The 22,827-nt window shown below is 37.4% G+C and overlaps 1 protein-coding gene across 5 annotated transcripts in view; it reads right to left on the bottom strand.

The window, feature by feature from the left end:
• The window catches only part of LOC139967988 (disintegrin and metalloproteinase domain-containing protein 12-like), a 72,898-nt gene extending 60,979 nt beyond the window's left edge, over positions 1–11,919 (bottom strand). For 4 of the 5 annotated variants that reach the window (XM_071972250.1, XM_071972248.1, XM_071972251.1 and 1 more), the window contains exons 1-2: positions 10,620–10,858; positions 7,601–7,713 (exon numbers count right to left, since the gene is read on the bottom strand). In XM_071972250.1, coding sequence (XP_071828351.1) covers positions 7,601–7,713; positions 10,620–10,713 — 207 coding nt within the window. In that variant the 5' untranslated portion in view covers positions 10,714–10,858. Of the gene's footprint in view, positions 1–7,600; positions 7,714–10,619; positions 10,859–11,773 lie in introns of those variants that run through there. The other variant, XM_071972249.1, reaches the window with a different exon arrangement.
• Positions 11,920–22,827: the final 10,908 nt, after the last annotated feature.

The following is a 22,827-nucleotide window of genomic DNA, read 5'->3' as shown; positions in this document are numbered from 1 at the left end:
TTCATGTACAAAGCCAACTGTAGCTATATTTTTTTCTTCACTTTTCCTTGAAACCATCAAACATACAAACCTACCTCATGAATATGAAACATCAAGCAAATGGATCTTACATTAGTTTTTTTTTTTAAGATTGTTTGGTTTACTTATCACTTTATAAGCAGCTAATTTCACTTTAAACAATGCTACTAATAATGAGCTACATTATTATATATCTGACTGCCGGTGACCTGCTGAAAATAACACAAAGCACAACGAATAATCAAACGCAAACTTTTGTGAAGTGCAAGAAAATAAGTGCGGTGCAAGCAAGGTTTTAGCCTTCAACTTTTCCTTGGTACGAAATACTGTAAAGTATGTAACTGTTTCCTGATGATAGGAAATATACTGCATATGTTCACAACTTTGCAACCAAGGATATTAATGATTCGTCCTTGGACGTTACCAAGGACGATAAGCCAAGGGTGTTATGTCCTGCAAATACCTTTCTCAACCAAAATTTAGTTCACAAAATATTTTAGCCTTCACAGAAGCTCTTAAATTGAGCTGATCAAATTTTCATCAAAAGCTAATTTGCATTTTCTTTCTTTCTTTTTTATGAACAAAAAAGTGTCTGGGTGACAAAGTTCAGACTTGAATTCTTGCCAAATACAGCGACCCTGTTGGTGGAAAATATATATGTATTGTATTAAATTGGGGAATGAAAATTTGAAAACGGTAACCTCATCTTGAGAATTATCAAGATTGATAAATAAATATCCCAAGTTAAAGTGTTTACTGATGAATTTCAGACAACAAGCCAAAAGAAAAGGCTACTGGAATTTTTAATTTTTTTTTTTTTTTTTTGTGCAAAAAGTTTAAATTACCACCACTTTATGTGATATAATATACTTTGATCATTTTAAGGGTACCTAGAGGTTAAAGGGAAGGGAAATATGATGAGGTCTTACATCTACTCATAACAAGTTTTTGATTTTGACCACTAAATTTTCTACCTAAACAGTATTATCTGCGTCTCCACCATATACACAGAGTACAGTGTGCAGTCATCTACTATTTTCACGTTCTACCTAAGATCTACAAACTTATTGTCTTCATGTCAGGACAGCTCAGAGACATTCCTTAGCCAGAAATAGTACACTGAATTTGTGAATAAATATGTCAGTGCAGTGTTTAATTTTTCTTCTACCCATCCTTCCATATCTCCTTCTTTTAACCGTTCACTCTGTTTCTCACATTAGTAGATATTTGATGAAACGCTTATAATTGGAATAGCCTCTGATGTATGACTCACACAGAACTTTAGAGTTTCCCGGCGGCCTTTGGTTCGGGACAGCTTTTCCAAGCTGATCGGTAATGGCTAAAATTTGGACGTGATCAGTTTTAATTTCATGACCATACGAATGCAGAACTTTACAGTAGTAACTGAACTTCATCATTACTGTTTTGCTTCCTTCAATTTTTTAATTTCGAATGCATGGATAAGAGACCATGAACAAGACACCATAGGTCAACATATATACTGTACATCTGTGTCCTTTCTTCCAGTTTTTCCTTTAATAATTAAGTTGGGCAACCTTGTTTTCACTTCTTTTAATGTCCGGACAGAAGCAGTCAGAAACTACAGTATATAGTGCTGAACATGAGTTGGCCATACTTAACAAGCTCGACAAGTAGTTGTTCTAGAGCTATCAAAACTACTAACGAGTAAAAATTCACATCTCTACCAAGCACTTTCAAGAGCAAGATCTACCACACAATGCTGTAGCTATTAGACCTTACTGTATATGGTGGCATACTCCTATTAGCGTCTATATCAATCCGCCGCAAGTGTTCTCCTTCAGGAAAAGTGCCAATTTGGAGCAGGAGAACAACTTTTTTGCTCTGTTATCAATTAGGATATATGCTTTTTAGTGGCTTGGATGTTAAAGAACATGAATGTGGTTAAAAAATTGGGTAAATTGAGGCAACTTTAGATTGTTTACGACTGAGTAAAGAGGTTTGTTTACAAGTGACGAAAAGTTCCGGCTCTCGTAGCAAAAAATCTGCACGGAAAATTGATGGTGCCATGAAAGGCCAACTTGTCAGCTATCCAGTGATGGGTAGCGTTTAGCAAGTGAAAACTTCTATCTAGACTTAGAGAAGACATAACTTTTGTGATTTAGTGTGTACTGTAAGTCAATGGGGCTTTTAATGGACGTATGCTACCATCTATGTCAGATGCTATTCTCACCTACAGTAGGCCAAATAAACACATAAGTTTATGTGTAAATGACTTTATTATACTGCAGTTTGTTTTCTATGATCACAACATGCTCGTAAATACCAATAATGTCAGATCAAAGGATAATCCATATCATGTTTTGTCTCTACCTCTAAGGATGGTAAACTTGACCTTTTCTATGTTTTACCATTTCAAAGTACACTCTAACACAGTGTTCTCTAAACAATCAACTTTGTATATATACCTGAAAAAGTTTGACTGCATACTTTACTAATATTTGCACAAGCGCTTGATCATCACACTTGAAAAAAAAACACAATTAATCTGAAGTCGACTGCACTTGTGTGCACTGTTCAATCAAACAACATTTACAGAACTGCAATAATGTACAACATTGAAAGCAATTGTTATCAGAGCTGTTTACTAATTAATACACAAGCTCTTGCTATCTGCACATATACTCTATTGAATTGTTCAAAAAGTAAACAACCAATCATCTCTACAATCTACGATGGCCTTTACCAAATTTCACAGGAATTTTTTTTTTATCCAAACTGAAACAAAGTTTGGTAAAAATTAGGTCAATATTACTCATGCTTAATGCTGTCAGTTAACATGTTGTGATGAAGAAAACTTGTATTCTACCAAATTTGGAAAGTTTTGTTCCGTATCCAGGAAATGTGCGTGCCAGGACTGTAAATGGATGGCACCGGTGTGAACTAAAGGATGCCACACATGGAGTATGACCGTCATAGTCCAGACACTGAAGCATAAATGCTGCACAGAGTCACAGACTCTGCCAACCTGGACTAACCATGATACCAGTCCACAAATTGATGTCCAATCACAGTTTTGTCTAAGTCTGCACCCCTTCAACCACACCTTAAATTAACCAACAGTTACTTGAAGGTCCATTTCTTTGCTGTCACTACCCTATCCTACATACAGTAGACCGTTAGGCCTATAGGACTATGGGCGGTCGCAGTGATATTACGGTAAATCGTTCGCGCCATAAGGGCAACAGAAAATAAATTTCTTTTTGTTTTCGATTGCGACAGCTTCTTTCAATGCAACAAGCCTGTTCAGAGTGCATTTAGAATAGGAAACATTGAATCTGTTTTCCGATTTCATCAGCAAACAGGTATTGAGAATTTGAGACTTTTAACACAAAGTAACAAAGTTCATGTGAAGAAATGGATAATATTTATTAGTAATTTATAATCTTTCCACAGGGTCTATATACAACCTGTGTTAACCTCTCTGCTTGTACCTTACCTAGGCTAGCACCCTGTTCCCTTCTTTAACCCCTCAGGCTCACCCCTTGTCAGATGTGATCAGCTGGAGACTGATGTTAAATATGCCATAATTTTTACTTGTTTCATATTTCATACTCTGTTGAGACTTTTATTGCTACTGACTGCCTAATTGCTCCAACGATAAAATCGCAACCTATGAAGAGGTGTACAGTAGAGCACCTGGGTAGCTCACAGAAAGAGGTAAATTAAAATTCATTCAATAAATTACAATATTCTAGGTGGAGGGGGGGGGGGTGAATAGAGAATGCACAGGCACAAGGGTATGTATAGATGTGTGTAATGAGGAATGAGGATATGGATTCACAATATTCATCATTGTTCAAATTCAAAGTTGTAACCCTTCCCAACACTGACTCTTTTCTGCCAATCCATATTAATTTACTATTTTCTTACTTTTACCTAGAAAAGCACATTTAGTTTTTGTTTCTGCAAATTTCAAATCCCTGAGAGATTGAAACATTACATGATTCCAAAAGTGACTAAGGAGTAAGGTGTAACATTCATGGCAATGTTGTTTTGCTTTTGCCATTTTCTTTTTATTATTATTTTACAGTCACATTAATGTGTCATCTATCAGTTTCTTTCCCAGTAACTAACATTGATAATAATAGTACCCAGAGGAAGCATGTTCCAAACGTTCCACCCCTTTGTGGTTCCCATATGTGACAACCAAATGGGTAAATGTGACTTTATACTTTACAGTATCCAACATTTCATGAAATTGCAAATGTTATGTGGAAAAATTTGTCAATTTCATTACCATGGTAAAATGTTAATGGCACTTGACGATTATGGCTTTTGTACACATCACACCAAATATGGTCTCTTAAGTCTTAATAAGATTTTTAAGTATTCCAAAACTGTCCCTTTGGGGCCACATGGCACATACCGTAACCAAGGAATTGTTGGCAGAGTGGCAGACTTTCCTGACTATAGTAATACTATACAACTACAAGTGTTGACTGACAGAACATGCTATCTGGCAACAGACTGACAGAACGTGCTATCTGGCAACAACCCTTTGCAGTGAACATGCAGATAGGACATACTGTACAAACAAACCTGTACCAGGAAAATGCTGACCTCTGTAGTCTGACCTCTGACCTCTGTAGATACTGTTGTATCTCACAGAAATGAAGATTACTACAACACTGACAACCTGAGCAATATGCCAAGTATGAAGTTTTCAATGCAAAGCCAATAACTATGTCCATTAGATTTGAGGACAGCATTCTGAAGGATTTATTCAGTAGGAGCTCTTCATCCAGAGTTGTAAATTTAGATATAATGTCCAATATATACTTATAGTGCAAAAAAAGTGTTACAGTATAAAAGTGTAACAGAACGAGAGTTGAGAACGCATGCTGCCTGCTGTGAAACGACATTGATCAGTAAACATGTCGTATTTTAATAACCTGATAATTATAGTACTCATTTAGAGATGACACAGAGTGGAAGGGTCAGGGAGGCCTATATCCTCAGAGGCAGGAGGACAACTAGGGATCCAGGAAATTATAGATGAGGACCGGAAAAATATGTAGTCACAAAAAGAAACCCTGTGACCTTATTGTGCCGAAGTCTGGACCTGGCTCTAAGACACCTCTGAGAAAAGCACAGTACAATTTACTAGTAACACATAATCGCAGCATTTTTCGGCAATAGATCAAGTTGAGCTTTTCCACTGATCAAAGTTAAAGCTTAAAATTGTCAGACTGCTGACATTTTTATTGTGAAAACTTTTTTGAAATTCATCATAGTTGTTCACAGATGCTCTTTGTAAATTTATTGGAAAGTTACAAACAGTTGATTTTCAAACATGTTTAATCTACAGAGCTACAGTAGTAGATCTCCATATTGCGAGGATTAAGACAAATTAACATAGACACTACAAATATTTATGGTTAATTTGAAAGCCCTGTAACCTCCTCCCACCCCCCTAACTGTCAACATCCTTTGCTGGGGGGAAGCTGGGCAATCATTTTTTTAGGAAAAAGAATAGAAACTTGTAACTTGATAGTTAGAAACTTGTAACTTGATTAGTTAGTGAAACCGAAACTATTCTTGATGTATACTGTGGGAATTTAAGGGAATACAGTTGTAATAAATTTTACTAAAATGGCATTTATGTTCATGGAAGGAACAGTAATAAATCACAAAATCATAATTGATTTTTTCTTGAGGATCACTTTTGACATTCTCCAAAAATCTCCATGCATATTTGTACACTTTATTGTCAAAAGTTGAGTACACCTATAAACGTCATTTTTTAATATGAAGACCTACATACTGTTGAACATTCTTTCTCATAATAATTATTCAAATAATGACAGATAATGTCTGCAAAACATAACCAACATTTATTTTCATGGAAATTTCTTCTTTTTTTTCGTGGTCGCTATTCAAAGAAAGATAACATAAATTTATGTTAGCAACATGTGTTCAGGGTCATCATAATTGCCCTAACCAAATGATTCTAGTTATTTGATGAGTGTCAGTCATCAATGTTTAAACTTCAGCAAGCATTCATTGCCACCCAAAGATGCTGTAGGCATCTAACCCACTCTCTCCCACTGAAATATTTAGTTGTATACTTGTTGCACCCATTTCCATTTGTGGTGAAAAGTGGAAAGCTTATACCTCTAAAACGGTACATTTAATTACATAGATATGCTTTAAATTTGAATGTAATACTGGAAATAATTAATTGCATCAGTTTGAGCATAAATATTTGTGGTATCCGAGGGTAAGGAATGCGACCAGAATTATTGCAGGACCACAACATGTGGAGTACGCAAGATGGGGAGTGTACATTTGTCTGTCTGTACCATTGAACTTGAAGATAGAATGTACAATACAACAATGAATTCAACTTGGTCATATGAGAATTCAACACTGTGACAATTTGTCTCCAAAATAATCATCAAAATGAAATCAGTGGCAAAATTCCCGCCATCATTCATGTTTATTTTTTTTAATTCAATTCACAGAAACCAAAACTTGAATATTACGGAAATGATGAAGCACCTTAAGTCAGCTACAGCACGTACTGCCTGCCTGCAATAGTTATCAAGATTGGCTGTGCAAGATCATCAAAAAATAAAAAAGGGGGGGGGTTTCAATGGAAAAGCCACAAGGTTATTAAAAGGACGTTGTACTTTGTGCTGTTCAAATATGTGGTTACATTGTTACATAGAATTTAATATTCATACTGGGTACAATTTTGTACACACATGCCTTTTGCCTAAATGTCATGATAAGCAAGAAAAGCGAATGGGGAAGTCGACACAGGCATACAAATAGTTACATTATCAATTTTGAAATGGACACGTAGTTACAGTTTTACTGAACTTTCAATTTACCCAAATATCCCCGCACTGCATGTAAGGAGTATATAGTATATATATATATATATATGATATATATGATTCATTTCTTTGCTTGTTCTTTGACTTGGGATTGCCTATAACAGCTAACTCTTGTTTCTGATTTGGAGATTTTTAAATCCACTGTATTATAATTATTATTGTTATTATTACAACCCGATCACCTTCCCACCAGGCTTTACAAAACTTGAAACCAGCTGCTCACACTCACAGACATTTCAGATAACAGCAGTTGAGTTTGGCTGTTCATTTTCCTTGATCCCTCAACTTGTCTGTTTGTTTACTTCCATCAAAATAAAGGAAGTAAAATTTCAAATCTGAAAATATTTCAACTTCATATTACAAATTCACAAACATCTTGAAAATTCAAAAAAAAATCTGAAAACGGAGTTTGAAATTAAATTTAATACTTACTCTTTCAAAAATTTTGTTTTTTGATTTCTTGGGACTTGAGTCTTCTCTTTTAATTTTCAACCTTCAGACTTTATCCAAAGTTTTATAAACAGAAACTCTCAAATAAACCCACAATATATGGTTTAAGCTATAAGGATACATGGAATGGATAAATTCCAGTGGCAAGCAACATAACCCCTAAAGATGTGTCACCCAAAATTGATACCTCAAAGAGCAAAAAAGAACCACTTTTTCTCCACTCCTACCTACTTTTGTCCAGGACTTACCTCATCTAATGTGTTGACATGTTTTCTTTGCCTTCCTTCTAGTCTGTGTGGTGTAACTACTTCATATTTGGTGATTCTGTTGAGTTGTTCCTCTTGGCGAACAGAATAGGAATCTGTAAAAACATGTACAAGAGAAAAATCTGCTGTAATTTTCCAACAAAGGAGTAACACAGATCAAAACTTGTGGTACTTACATAATATCGTAAGAAATGAGCAAGGGTAACAACAGGATGACCGTAACAAAAGAGATATACTGTACTTTACTACTGTGTGTCCACTGACAGCAGACATTGCAAGGTAAAGCCTGTAGGAGTGTGTACGGGCTTATTTGAACTTCTTGAAATGAGAAAATTATTATTCCAATCATAGCATAAACTAGTTCTGATAATCTACTGTAAATAACTGAACACTCAGCTTTTTTACTTTTTCTTTCTTTTATTTTGGGGGGAGGGGGGACAATAACTATTGGACTCACTGAAAACATAACTATTTACAAAATTATAACAAATTTTGTCTCATTTACCCTTCAGAAGTATACATGTTTGATGTGACTGCATCATCTATGTCAACATCATATTAATATAACATCATTTTATGTTATTGCTCACTAGTATTTGACAGGCAATGTGATCTGAAATAACTGAAATGATTCTCACTGGAAAGTAACTTATTTCTGTTTTCCACAACAATGAATTTAACTGAGGATAGAAATTGCTTACTGTACCAATCTGACTGATACTAAAACAGACCAGATTAAATTGGTGAAAGACACAAGAACAAAGTTTGACAAACCCTACCACAGAGCTTAATAATATTCAAGTCTCATGGCATTTTGACAGAAACAATGAGCTTCATTTTGACACTTAAAATCCTGGGTCACATTGCTTAAAAGAGTATTCCCTTCCTTATCATGAAAGTAAAAGATAAAACAACAATCATCATGAGATAGATCACACCACATGAACAAAACCAAACTTTCAACATATTTAAATACATTTTACCAATGTCAGGATTGAAACAATGAATCTCATTATGTGGTTTTTTTTAAAGCAAGGCCACTTTTCCAATTTCCTCTCTTTGATCCTATCCATGTCCATATAAGGAGTGGAGAAGATTAAGACCAACCTCCAACTGTATCACTAACCAAAAGATACAACCACTCTGCTGCACAAGAGCACCCTTGTGATTATTACATACATGTACTGAAAAGACTAGGATTTTAGACCTTTCTCAATTTTCTGTAAGTACAGTAAATTGACTTACATGCAAAATATGCTATCATTTGACAAGTATGGTATGTTTATAACTTGCAAGAGATTTACATAAATGAATACACCAAAAGCATGATGCATCCCCTTGGAAGATGTGTTTACTAAATACATATAGGCCTATAGCCTAGGCCTATATTTTGAATGAGTACCAGATGTGGGAGAGGGGAGTCATTAAAAAGTGAATGCATCCAGAGTTTAATGCATTGTATTGGAAGCTGTTTCTAATACAAACGATTAGCCTAGGTCTACATATTTTGGATAAGTACCATTTCTGGTTGGGGGAGGCAACTAGGGGGACGGGGGTGACTAGGGGGCAGGGGAAATCTGGGGAACAATTTCTCCTCAGCCCCTCCCACCCCCCTCTTCCCCATAGTGCTGCCACTGGTAAGTCAGCATAGAGATTAAAACAAATAGCAGTGTGTAAATAGTGTAGAAATAGGAAGAGGGTCAAATGTCAGAGTGGTACAAATTTGGGGCAATGCATAAAGCACATGTAAGAAAACTTATTTCAAATTACACACAAGGCTGCATTTGTAATTTGGTGTTTTAAAGGCTCTACAATATGTTGGTTGAGACAAAACAAGTTGTTTTGTACAAGAGAAAGAACATCTTCCTTGGTTGATGGTTATGGTTAGATAAAATACTCATTTACTGGTCACTAAACAGAGTATTATTGATATTTATTTGAATAGTTTACAAGCTGTTAAGTGTTAACTCAATGTTGCATCTGTTATTTCCATTATGAAACAAGTCGGATATTCATTTAATTACATTCACATTCCCATTATCATGGATGATGTTTTTTTCAAATCTTTGGTTTCCTGAAAGGTGAACATTGACAAAGATTAATGGCCATGTAGACGTTTATGACACTGCTATTAATAAATAAGTGCATTTGTACTAACGACCTGATCAAATAAACTGCAGAAGAGTTAAAGGTTAAATTTTGAAGTAAACATTTAACAGGTGAATCTAGACAACATTTAATGGATCATCTTCATTTCCTAGCTTGTACCACCACACCCAACTTAAGGACACCCAGATTTAGACACACCACAAATGTTGTAATTCTGACATTCATTGGAAACCAAACTTGGACTGCAATTTTGACAGAGCCGAACACTGGTATGCATATTCAAATTTGGTCTGCGAACATTTAAATGTGGTAGGCTCACAGATCCCCCCCCCCACCACCACCCACCCTGTCACCTAAAGGAATGTCATAATCATAAAAAAATAACAACAAAAGTGCAATTCCGACTGTAAATTATGTTGAGAACTATGAAAGTTCAAGTGTTGAATAAAGAACCAAATTAAGATTGATTGTATTATAAAATGAAAAGGAAATCATCAGTCAAATGGCAGAGCTGCCAGATTTAGTCAAAATTTATTCCGAACCCGGGCCTAACCTCAACCGTTAGGCCTATATATAATACTCTCAATTTTATCCCTAACCCACACCACAAACACACAGCACATGTGATGAATGTACTCACATCTCACTAACTGAAGAAGAGTTTGATCAATTTGTCAGGATTAATATTTATTTATTTCGTTAAGAATGAACTGTTCTTGTTTTGGCCCTGGGCCAAATGTTAAGATTTAAGTTTTCGTTTATTGAAAATTTACACAGGCGCGTTATGCTAATAATATGACAGTCTCAAAGGGCCCGGTCTTTAGCCTATCTGTAACTTAAAACCTACGACTACGAGTAACATGAACGATCGTACACAAACCCGGCTACTTACCTAATGGTACAGTACAGAAAATGAAAACAATCAACGATCCTAAAAAAAAATGATGAAGAATTAATGCCATCCTGTGTAGTTTATTCGTTCCCATTACAACATGTCTTCTTGTCTTCACTATGTAGTAAGAAAGTGTCTTTGGTTTTTGTTGTCCTGTAAAGACAAATGTAAATATGAACGACTGATCATCTGCCCATGTATCTTGTAGTACTGCCTGTGCTGTATATAGGCACTATACTGTATATGTACAATTAAACTCACTACCAAGTAGTGTCTGGATAGAGGCCTGCCCACTTTTCCATTTGCTCCGCCCCTATGAGTGACGTAAGTATTGGATCATCATTTTCTTAGAAGTGCCATGAGTGTAACAATGCCTGTCTTCCGCGCGCTGCACACACAGCTTGTCTAGCCAGCCATATCAACACATTGTGTTATGAACAAAATGATGGCATTAACTGCGAGAAGATACCAAATGAAGTATGGAAAACATATGGACATCACTTGTAACCACAGTGCATTTGATTGGGACTCTTGTCTCTCGTTCATTTTTCGACTAAGACATTTCCAACAACCCGCCAGCATAGAGTTCGTTGTGTATATGCAACCATGGAGCTATGACCGAATAGCTCCATGGTTGGAACCACCGGATCTGGTAAACATGAACATGCATGGCTAATTTCCGATTTGTTAATTTCTCAAAATTTCATATCGAAATTTCTTTAAATTTCGATTAAGCAATAAGATTAGTTCTGTGAAAACCTTGTAAATACGATATCTCAAGAAGGGAATGTCGGACCAACTTCATATTTAGTGTGTAGAAGTACCGCATTATAGTACAAAAAGTCGATTGTTTTTGGTGGAGGTCAGTCAGCGTAGAAAACTTTGTAGCTTTGGCCATAAAATATTTGCCATCTGACTGATCTGAGCCACTGTAGCATCTACAAAAGTGTAATAAAAATCTTAAAAAGCTTACGAACCTAGACCCAATACCCATTATTTTTTGCTAGCGCCTGTGCTTATCGTTGGGTTTTTCTTCCAGACCGAACATATACATTAATGCCCTTCAAATCGATGAACATAGCCATCGGTTTATTGCAGGCCTACACAAGTTGCGACAATAGTTTAATTGTCGTGCAAAGATAAAAAGAACTTACATAACGATCTAAAGACTGAGAATGGATGCCCTTATTTCCTCCATATCCGGTATAGTAGAGTTTGCGTACAACAATGTTGTTGTTTACAGCGTTAGCCTAACACAATTGCGGTCGGTGGTGCATGCAGCCAGTACAAGTATAGGCCCACTTTTCTATTTCCTTGTATCCTGTGTGATATCACATATATCTCAGACTGACTTTACGGAAACACACATTAGCGTATAATAACAAACGGGGAGATAAACAGGAAATGGAGATTTCTATCTTCAAGTTATCGCCGATTCTGAAATGAATTAACGGTTTACACGCATGGTACGAAAACAAATCCAAACCAGCGCGATATAGTATGACCCCTCCCCGTCCCCAAGCAACACCTACACTCGACCAACCAACCCACCCTTCCCTCTCTCCAATAGCTTACAGCGATATAAAAACGTATTCATTTTTAGTAATACCATGCATCTATTTCTCTATTATACAAGAGCGTAGACTTGAGTCAGTTTATAAATGACTTCCGGTCATCACAGAGTCACTATATATTACTTGAGTTGTATAGCGTTCTTTCACTATTCATTAGGCTATGCATATTAATGTTGGTTATGGTGGAATTATTGTAGTGTGCGTGTGCACTACAATATTGGCATTACTTGCCAAGTGAACAATACATACTTGACTAGACGTTGAAACCTAAAATTTCATATAGTCTCTGTATACAATTGCAGTTTCAGATGCTAGCTGCGTAGGCAACTTATTCTGAACCTGTCACGACTCTCACAAGCACCCTCGCTATGTAGGTACCTCTACATGATATATACTCCCTGGTGTGTTGTCCGACCAAAAAAATAACGTAAAGAACAACCGAAAAGTTCTTCCTAATACTATACAAGCCCCCCATGTGCACTACAATTCTGAGTATTTGCAAGCAAACGCAGTTCTAGTTTGCAATTGAAGTTAAGATGTATCTTTGTACCTACTCACTATGCCATTGTCGGACAGCAATATCTATTTTCATGGTGAAAATACTGAGCAAAGTTTGGACTTAAGGCCTTTATATATATATATAGTGGCAGTGGCGGCGGAACCGGGGGGGGCTTGGGGGGGGCTCAGCCCCCCAATGAAAAAGTTGAGGGGGCAAATGCATGATAAGCCCCTCCAATATTTACCAAGGCTCCGAAACGTGCATCTGCCCATTTTTTAATGCATACTTGTCGATCTCTCCGATGCACACGTATACTATATAGGTGTAATAATTAAATATGATAATTGATTGTCTGTATCATGCCTCATCGAATATTATTGTTTTAAATAAGAGGGTAATAAGCTAAACGCTACACTCATCAACATTTGCGATTACACTACGAGTACACGCAAGGCGTGGAACATGGCTTTATGTTAAACGCAATCAATTATTAAACGAACAAAAACACAATATTAGCATTTCACCTGTACTGTATAGGGTACATGCATTCATGACATGATGACAGTCCTAGGTCATAGAAATTTGTTGGCAACTGCACATGGTTTTGGAATTACCCATTTGTTGACATTAAGAAATGCTTTCTGTTTTTTCTTATGACATTTATTTAATTCAGGGGCGTCGGAGCCGGTACGGGCAGGTCCGGCGAACACCGGACCAATATTCACGACGCAAAAAAAAAAAAAGTAGGACTAAAAAATGGGGAAAAAAAATCTCGGAGGTATATGTTTCAATAATTTTCAATAATGATGACGGCAAGTAGGCTAAATGTGACTACTCTGGCATGGCAGGGGTCTTGTTTTCAAGCTCGGGAAGTGCCATTTCCTGCAATCTGGGAGGCATATTTTCAAAATTTTCTCCATTACGCTACGCGACAACCATGGTGGCGCGTAGCGTAATTTGACCTACCAAACGTCCCCCCGGTAATTATGATAGTTGGCCACACTCTGAACCGCCGTACCAATCAAAAATAGCTTCCGACGCCCTTGTAATTATTGCATTTAATTGCAAGTAGTAATTTACTACACTCAAAAACGTCTTTGCGAGTACACGTCGAGTAATAGCTACTCTCTTAAAACACCATCGAATATACAAATTACAATGTTTTTACAGATTTTTACGTGCAATCTGATAAATTGCAGGCTTGAGACCCATGTTTTAGGGCTAGGTATTCGCAGCATGAAACACTCGGGAAGTGCCGTTTCCGGCCATCTGGGGGGTTTGAAAAACCCAAAATTTTCTTGTACGCTCCGCGCCAACCGATGGTGGCGCTCCGCTTAGATAGTCTCCACATATTAGCCCCCCCAATAATTTTCCCGTTCCGCCGCGCCTGTATAGTGGGAATCAATGAGCTCTTGTTTCTCATATATCAATAAAGTATATAATCAAGGCACCCATACGGCACCACATAATGTCAGCCCGCTGCCATGGCATTTAAACCAAGCACATTTACCGAAAGACACAAGACTAGTGTAGATTTTTTTTCATGAGTTGCCATCTCATACATCACTGTATGTCACATAAAGTTAGGACTCACAGCTGTATTTGCTTCTCCTTTTAACAATTGATACTTAACGAAATTCATGTTATAAACATGGCTATATTTACTTAACTTGACATTTGAAAACTCAAAATATTTCGTTTGAAACATGATATATATTGTGCATGGCGTAGTCAAGGCAACAATGTAGTAAACCGCCCACCTCAATCCTCTAAGAAGAGAGGAAAATATGAGGTAAAATAAATACCAAAACAGTGACTAATGAAATAAATACTACGACATACCGTAATAAATCCACCCCACCCTTATAGTACCTTCGCTGCTCCATATATGTTCCATGTGACCATCAGACTCCATAAGCAGCCTGCAGAGAAAACTTAGATACTGTGTCTATTTTCCCCGGTTTCAAAGCAGTGTATGGTACCACTGAAATAATGTCTGAAATGCTCCTCTGATGACATATTAAGGATAACCGTCTTTTTTCTTTCTTTTTTAGCACAAAAAAGTTTGGCCTATATAGGCGCAAATCGTTTGGATATGTAGTAGACGTTTGAAGGGGGATTATTATATTAATCCCCCTTCAAACGTCTCCTAGCTACATCACTCTTTGTAATACAGTGACGTTGGCTTTGGTTTACTAATTTTCCATAGTTACAAAAGAATGTTCAGAAAACATTCTGTCAGTGTGGATACATTCTATGTAACATACACAAGTGACTTTTTCATTTTAGAATTGACCCTTTAAACATCAACGTTTAATCACCTAAAGTGACTGGACTATCTAGTCTAGCACATCCTCGGTATATGGCCCATTAATACACCAATGTCAACATGACAACATATAGCTCTTATGGCCTGAAATATAATGAAACGCTATATACAATGCATCATTCTCATGAAGGACAAGTGGTGATTAATTTCATCCTTCGATATCCGATACTTCATTGTTTCATATCAATTTATTAAAACTCTAGGACAATGGCCGTCATCATCTATACTTGACATTAAAGGGATATTCCGGTGGCAGATAATATGAACGTTATGTGGAAAAGAAAAACTGTTCCAAACTGTTAGTCGAAAAGTCCATCCCAACATCTACAGTCCGTAACTCAAAATATGATTGATTGAATGAACCAATTTTGACTGGCTAACCCCTCGATTCTTCCCTGGAATTGATCGAATTAGATTGTTTGTGATAACATAATGGTAAATGTTCTCCAACGGCTTTACTTTCATTTTGTAATCTTGGGTTGACTTCGAAACCTGATAAAACTGGAACGCTTGCATATCTGTCAAGGTTTTCTGTATTTATACAATTTCATCAACATCCAACTTTCAGTAGGAACAACCCCCCCCCCCCCCTCTGTGAGTAAGTGAGTTAAATATTTTATCAAGGAAAATAGCCACTTGTGCAACTGAATTGCCATGATGAAATCATTCATTCTGTTGTTTCCAAGTATACAGTTACAAAATAGCACTAAATTTTAATCACAACTACAGTATGAAATGTTTCCCCGAAATAAATGAGGGTGATATTGAAGACCTTAGCAAGCATAGACTCCGGATGTGTGACCTGATTAATTCGCAGATAACATTGCAAGGGTCCTACTTGTACCGCGTTAGATTTGTCTTAGGGGTTCTACTCATAATGTGTAAGGTTTGCATATAATATACATTATTGAGTAGTCGAATGTGAACTTTATTACAGAATACATCAAAAATACGTGTGCTTCTTATACGTCTTCTGCCGTGCAAGCAGTTGTTTCGTTATTGATATATTTCCATATTTCATTTCATTTTTTTATTTTTTATTTGAAGCTAACTTACGTTACCCCTATCAACATAATAGCACTAACCAAATCTTCACATAAATGGACTGTTGTATAGCGTGTTAACGGTTTTTGTTTCAAACATAACATATTTTAACATTTATATATCATGTAAACTATATAATATTATCAACATTACAAATTTATACCAAGTACAATGTTAATGTTCCTTTGATAATTATATTCTACCTGTTGCATGTTATTTCTAACATTGACAAACAGTGCAGACATATACGATTAAAAAATAGCAACCTTTCTGAGAAATGACGATCTATCTGTCGCTGGCCAAAGGATTTGTACCAACGAAGTCTTCGGCTTTGAGTACATCGTTTCTGTATGTTGCCGTGTTGGACGAATCTAACCGCCTTAGTAATTACCAACTTTGCGATCCGCGTTATAGTCATTGCCGACTTTGCAATCTCCGGTCCCCGTCACAATTAAGCAAGGTCGACAGGAGTGACTCCATAGTTCTCCCTGTCGGGAAACCAAAAACTCGTATTTTCACCATACACAATGCTGTGAGGGCGTGGTTTTCACTTTAAGATGCCGAATCTTGTTGGAAACCACGTAGCAACGCTTAAAATCTGTCAAAAGTCAATACTGCTTTAATTAACTGCACAATGTATAGATCAACGTATGAACAGTGAGGGACGGACACGGTGGTAACAGAAGTGTTCTCTCATCATTGAGGGCACGAGGCTACGAGCCATACCGTGTTTTATATAGCTTCTCTACTTGCGTGTCGATCAGATAACATATATAAGTTGTGCCATTGATGCGATTGTTCGAATCATTTACTTCTGGTCACGTTCTTTCAAGGAGAAAGGTTCAATGACAGGTGAAATGACTAACTTAAATGAGATAACCTTGCTCTATCTTTTACACCACATACTTTGTTCTTGGTAGAACTGCATCCTTTTCCAAATAAATGTGGCGGTGAAGTTTACCAAGTTAACCGACTTTATACTATTACTGTAGTCTAATATTATGGAACGCCGAAATGGCAATGTATTATGTTGTTTACTTTGATGTTGTCTGCCGTTTTTAGTTGATATCTCATTTGATGCCGTTGTCTCCTTTGGTGTTTCTTTTGATGTTGTTGTCTCCTTCCATGTTGTTGTCTCCTCCGATGATGTTGTTTCTTTCGACGTTGTTGTCTCCTTCTACTTATGTTGTCTACTTTGATGCTGTTATCTCCTTTGATGTTGTTGTCTCCTTTGAAGCTGACGGCGCTGTTCACTTTTACGACGTCAAAATACGTATGAAACGACAGCATTAAATGAGACAACAACATAAAAAGGACAACAACATTATGACATACAGCATAGAAGTAAACAACATAATACACTACTCTTTCGGCGTTCCATGCACTATGGTAGATACTGTATGTTATGCTTTTGTCATGTCAACGACTTGTATCGGTTATATACGCATTAAATTTCAACGATATTACAAGTAATATTTTTAAATCTTTCCATAGTCAGTACCGGTAAGGTTCCTTAACAACTCGCCAACATGGTAATGTTATATTACTATTAATATTCATTGTTTCATTATATTATTCCACAAAATGAAAAGAAAAATAAAGAAAGAAGAATATGATTGATGCCTGAAGTGACTTTCAGTTTCATATTTAGTTCCGGATGGTTTCACGGTTTCATGGTTTCGTGGTTTCATTTATGTCAGCTCTTACTGACATGTGAACTGACATGAGGCATGTAGCTTTTCCAGTTAATTTTAAACTAACCGACAAACATATAACATAAACATCTCTTTGCATATTTCATTTTCCTTTTTAACGTATGTAATGAAAATATGAATGAAATGTTACCGGCAATATCCAATTCCTCATGACATATTATCTCGGATCCTTTCTACATCTGCCCGACCCTCCTATTTGACCCGGGCTCCGAAGATGTAGCCCCGCCCCCTTTCACAAGACCGAGCTGTAAGCTAAGTTGACATGAAAGTCCAATTATTTCGATGGTCATTCGCTTGCCAATCAAGCTTCCATTTTAAAAGTGAAAATTTTGTTAAAGTTTCCAATTTGCAATAAAAATGTGTCTAATTCTGCTATGAAGAGGGCCACGGGCAAGAAAATATCGAGGATCGTGAATTAAATTCGCCTTTCCCTTTCTGATTTATACCTTAATTCATTTCATGAAATAAAACTTAGCAATAGCCATATGTCTAAGTGTAATTAAATATGTTGTTGATTACTGATACTCAATTGGTTTGCTAAAATTGTTGACCAGGCATCCACACCCACACACAGAAGGGCGCAACTACATATTTTTGGTACTGGGGAGGGGACGAGATGTTAAGTCTTCTAAGGGAGGGGTCATCGTGGAGGGCACCGCTCGGCTTTGAGAAATTTTGGCAAAAAATGGACGCAAACGAGCTATATTTTACAAATTTGCGATTGTTTAAAGTTGTTCCTGCATGTAGGCTTCATTTCCTATATTTATACACGTTATTCTAGGAATTTTTTAATATTCTGTCTGCTAAATCCCCCCCCCCGGAAGTATAAGTGGTTGCGCCCCTAACACGCACACACACTCACTTACAGACACAATAACGGGTTGCTGTAACTCGTCATATCAGGTATTTATAATGAGCTTCTTTATCGAAAGTGTAATGTAGTGAATTCAATTGCATTAATAACTGTAATATTAATTCCATCAGAGTAAACTGAAAGGTGCAGTTTTCATTAACTGTTTGCTGAAGTTGTTCATCACAGTAGAGTAATGGTGATGGTTGAAATTTACTTCTGCTATAGTCCTAGATGGGGGAGGCGGGCGCACGAGGTGATTGTGGAGAGGGAGTTAATATTCACAATCATCTCTATTACATACTGGCGACAACCATAAACCCAACCATGAATCGATTGGAACCTTGAACTTCTCCGAATGCCGGAAATTTATGTATTGGAGAAGTTAAGCATGACGGCTTTTAGTCCTGTGACAAGATATACCGGCATCACAACAGAAGTTGGGACAATACACTATTTAGAACTATTATTTCCCATATATTGCGTTATTTCCGTCCTTTTGTCATGTGAGCTAGAACATTCTTGAGTACAGAGGCCCGCGGATGTGGTTAGTCTGTAATAGTACATTGTATGCCCCAAATTGGATGAGTTAGCTGACATAACAGGTCCGAATTGTCTGCGTTTGAGTGAATCATAAATAGAGGGCGCACTTACTCAAAGCGAAAAGGCGTATTCTATATTATATGCACATTTTTAGCATCACTAGCTGTTAGTGTCCACACAGATCTTTAAAGAGAATTCCTGTTAAATATGCATGGCTCAACCTTTTTTTAAACTAATTTAAATGATATCATGACTTGAAAGACTATATTCGAGTAGAAATAGCTGTATCAAATACTAGTTGAAGGGAATTTCCCAATTATGAGCCTGGACATGAAAACCAAAAGATATAGGCTTATACAATGGTACTGTACTGATATAGTCGAAACCCTATCATACCTAAAAAGGCCTATGACCATGTGGTTCAGTTCTATAACTGGCGGTGTGTAAATTCTGCTAAGTCCTCACACTGTCGCTGTTACCCACCATAAGAGAGAAGAAATATATACGATATGCTGCAACAACACAAACAAGTACTGCATATGCATACAAGTACTGCATATGCATGGCGAGCTCGATCGGTATGATTAAATACATATAAGAAATAACCGTTTCTATTAGAATACCCGGAAGGGTTTCTGGAACCTCGATGATAAAGTCGTTGTGGTGCAGGTAACGATGCCAACGCCACAACATTTACAAATTTAATTATCGGATAGTTCATATACGCGTCTTTTGTTTTTCTTAATATAATGCCATTATAAGTTATAAATTAAACAGGAACAAATAAATATGTAAATTAGAATGGCTATGTCCGCTGGGTATAGTCTATTGTATAATTAGTGGTTTTAAATGATCCACTTTTCAGACGGGAAGTTGGAATTATCCCCGTGGTGATATCATTCACATAATATTAATTTACTAAATTAAGAAGATTATAACATAATATATGTCGTGTTATTTATAAATGAGGTTAAGCAGTGTGGGCATATTACAGGAGCTGTCGTATACTGATTGGACTTAGTTATATACGGTACATTAGTAAACAATGTACATATCGTTGCTTAAGGCACGTTTTGGCATGTCCTGTGTTGGTTAGTTAAAGTCTGTTCTCACAACTATAAATATACTGTTACATGATAATCACAGCTATAGGTACATCATTGAAGGCAGGTAACCTGGAAGACACGATTTACACAATAGGATCCATATTAGGATTGTTGAACTCCATGAACGCATGTTTATTCTGCTTTCGCCTTTAAAGGAAATCAAGGGCGTAGGAACCGGGGGCTGGGGGCGCCAGCCCCCCCCCCAGTGAAAAATATGGAGGGGCGGAAGTATCATTCCGCCCCCCCCCCCCCGCTTCGCAAGTCAGAAAACCCCTTTTTCATTTCCAAATGAGAAAAAAATCTCATTTGGAGCACCAAATTGCATCTAAGGCCAGGTGAAAATGCAAAATTATATACAAAATGGAGTGGGTGGGTTGAAGTGTGCTATATTGCAGCAAATTGCATCTGAGGCCACCTGGAAATGCAAAAAAAATCCAAAGGGGAGGGGGGCAACCACTCCCCTTAGACCCCTCCCCCAGGCCGGCTATCAGTCTTCAGCCCCCCCCCCCCCCCACTCGAAGTACCTTCCTACGCCACTGAAGGAAATTATGGAATGTTTAAAGAATATTGTGAACTTGAAGGACAAGATGACGCGAACACGAAGAAGAATAACAACTATACGGTACGGCAGTCAGAAGCGTCGAGAGCCAAGGACGGCCCTCGGGACAATTAAGTCACGTGGCCCCTGTTCGGCACTCTTAATATATCCCATATTTTCCCGACCATCTCCATATTTAATCGCAACCCCTAATTGACCCCATGTCCATTGCTGTAGCCACTCCCCCATCTCGTCAGGTCTGCCGATACGGTAAATCGGGGGTGGGCAACCTTTTTGAATGAATGGGCCAGATATAAGGAGTGAAAAATTGACTAGGCCTCACCTAACCAAAGACCTGCTGTTGATTTCAAACCTTTGATTCCAAGGACTTTCAAGCGATAGTTGTGTGTACTTTATCTGTATTCACAAAACATGTCAATACAGTTCAATTGATGATTAATGGGTATAATAGGCCTACCTGACAGCATCTTTAATGCCGATAAATTCTAAGCAGCTCGATCGTTTTTTGTGATGGTGTAAAATAGATTGATTTTTTGTTTGCTTTTTCTTGAGACATCTCACGGCCCGCAAAAAAATCACTGGCGGCCGCATGTTGCCCACGGGCCATAGGTTGCCCACCCAACGGTAAATGGTCATAGCAGTATAGTTTGTTGACTGCAATCCATCGCTGGAACCGTTCTCTAGCTGCTGAGTACTGCAACCCAACTTGCAGTTTGTAAGTTAACAGGCTGTTCACGTTTAGAGAAAATGATGGCAGTGCATATCCATATCCCAATTGTGGCACCTTCGAATATGGCAAGCCATGTGGGACAAACACTGCATAATATATCAGCCATAAACGCAAAGACTGTCAATCATTGGGGGGAAAAATCACACTATCTCGACGCCCCTTGAAGGAAGAACCGCAACACAATACGGTATACGCTCAATAAACTTTGTCACTATGGAACGCCAAATAAAATAACGTACAGTACTTTTCGAGGACAATATTAACGTAACCGTATTTCAAAGAGAGAGAGAGAGAGAGAGACGCGGGGCGGGGGAGGGTGGAGAGGGAGGTGAGATAGATATCACATCCACAAAATAATCAAATGCCTTTGTCTTCTATTAAAAAATGAAATATTTCTTTAACATTGGAAAAGAATACTCCGCCTTAAAGAGCCTTTTATTTATGTGAGTATGTGATCATTATTGTTGCGGGGTGATAAATGAAAGATTTTTGTTCATGTTTGACATCACCAATTACTCAGTGCGCAATTTACTCCAGACTGATACACTACCACGTCATGCTGATTACTTCTTTGAAACGGTGTGGCGGTGGTTGGGTTATTCTGCTTATGCTTGCAAAATGATGCAATGCTTTGATAATTTATCACTTGATGGTTTTGAGATGTCAGCCTTGCCTTATACTAATAATTAATATGTCACACACCCTATCGAAAGCTCGCCCTAACAGAGTTTTCTTTCTAGGGTTCTTACTTCTATGACTAAACATGATGATTGTCTGCTGCTTCGCCACCTGAAGGTGTTTGCGGCATATAATGCTCGTATTTATTCGGGATCGTGTTTTGTAATGGAATCACGGACGTGTTAGGGCTGTCAGCCAGTTGGGATTTTGTTTTTGATTATTTAGTGCTAGTAATATATGTACTGCCCCCTCTCATCGCGGTTCAAAGACATCGTTCTGACCAGGGAGTTTCCATAACAACTCCCTGTTCTGACATTACACATTTGTTATTAGGGATGTCATCCTGTTCGAGCTGCACTGCATGTCCGTAACAGCATGAATAGCTCTGAACCTTTACCTAAAAGAATACGATATTCTCATTGCTAATACTCTTAAGACAATTGCTTTTAAGTGTGACAAGAAAAAAATGGTAGTATACAAAGAAAGTGTTCCAATTGTGTACATCCCTTCCACACGTGATACATCCCTCCTTGTAAAAAGTGTGTAAAATTTATACATGCCAAATTAACATTTAACTGTAA

Source organism: Apostichopus japonicus, chromosome 5, assembly GCF_037975245.1.
Source record: "Apostichopus japonicus isolate 1M-3 chromosome 5, ASM3797524v1, whole genome shotgun sequence".
Classification (NCBI taxonomy): domain Eukaryota; kingdom Metazoa; phylum Echinodermata; class Holothuroidea; order Aspidochirotida; family Stichopodidae; genus Apostichopus; species Apostichopus japonicus.
Note: the sequence above shows the minus strand (reverse complement) of the source record. Positions and strands in the feature narration are given on the sequence as shown.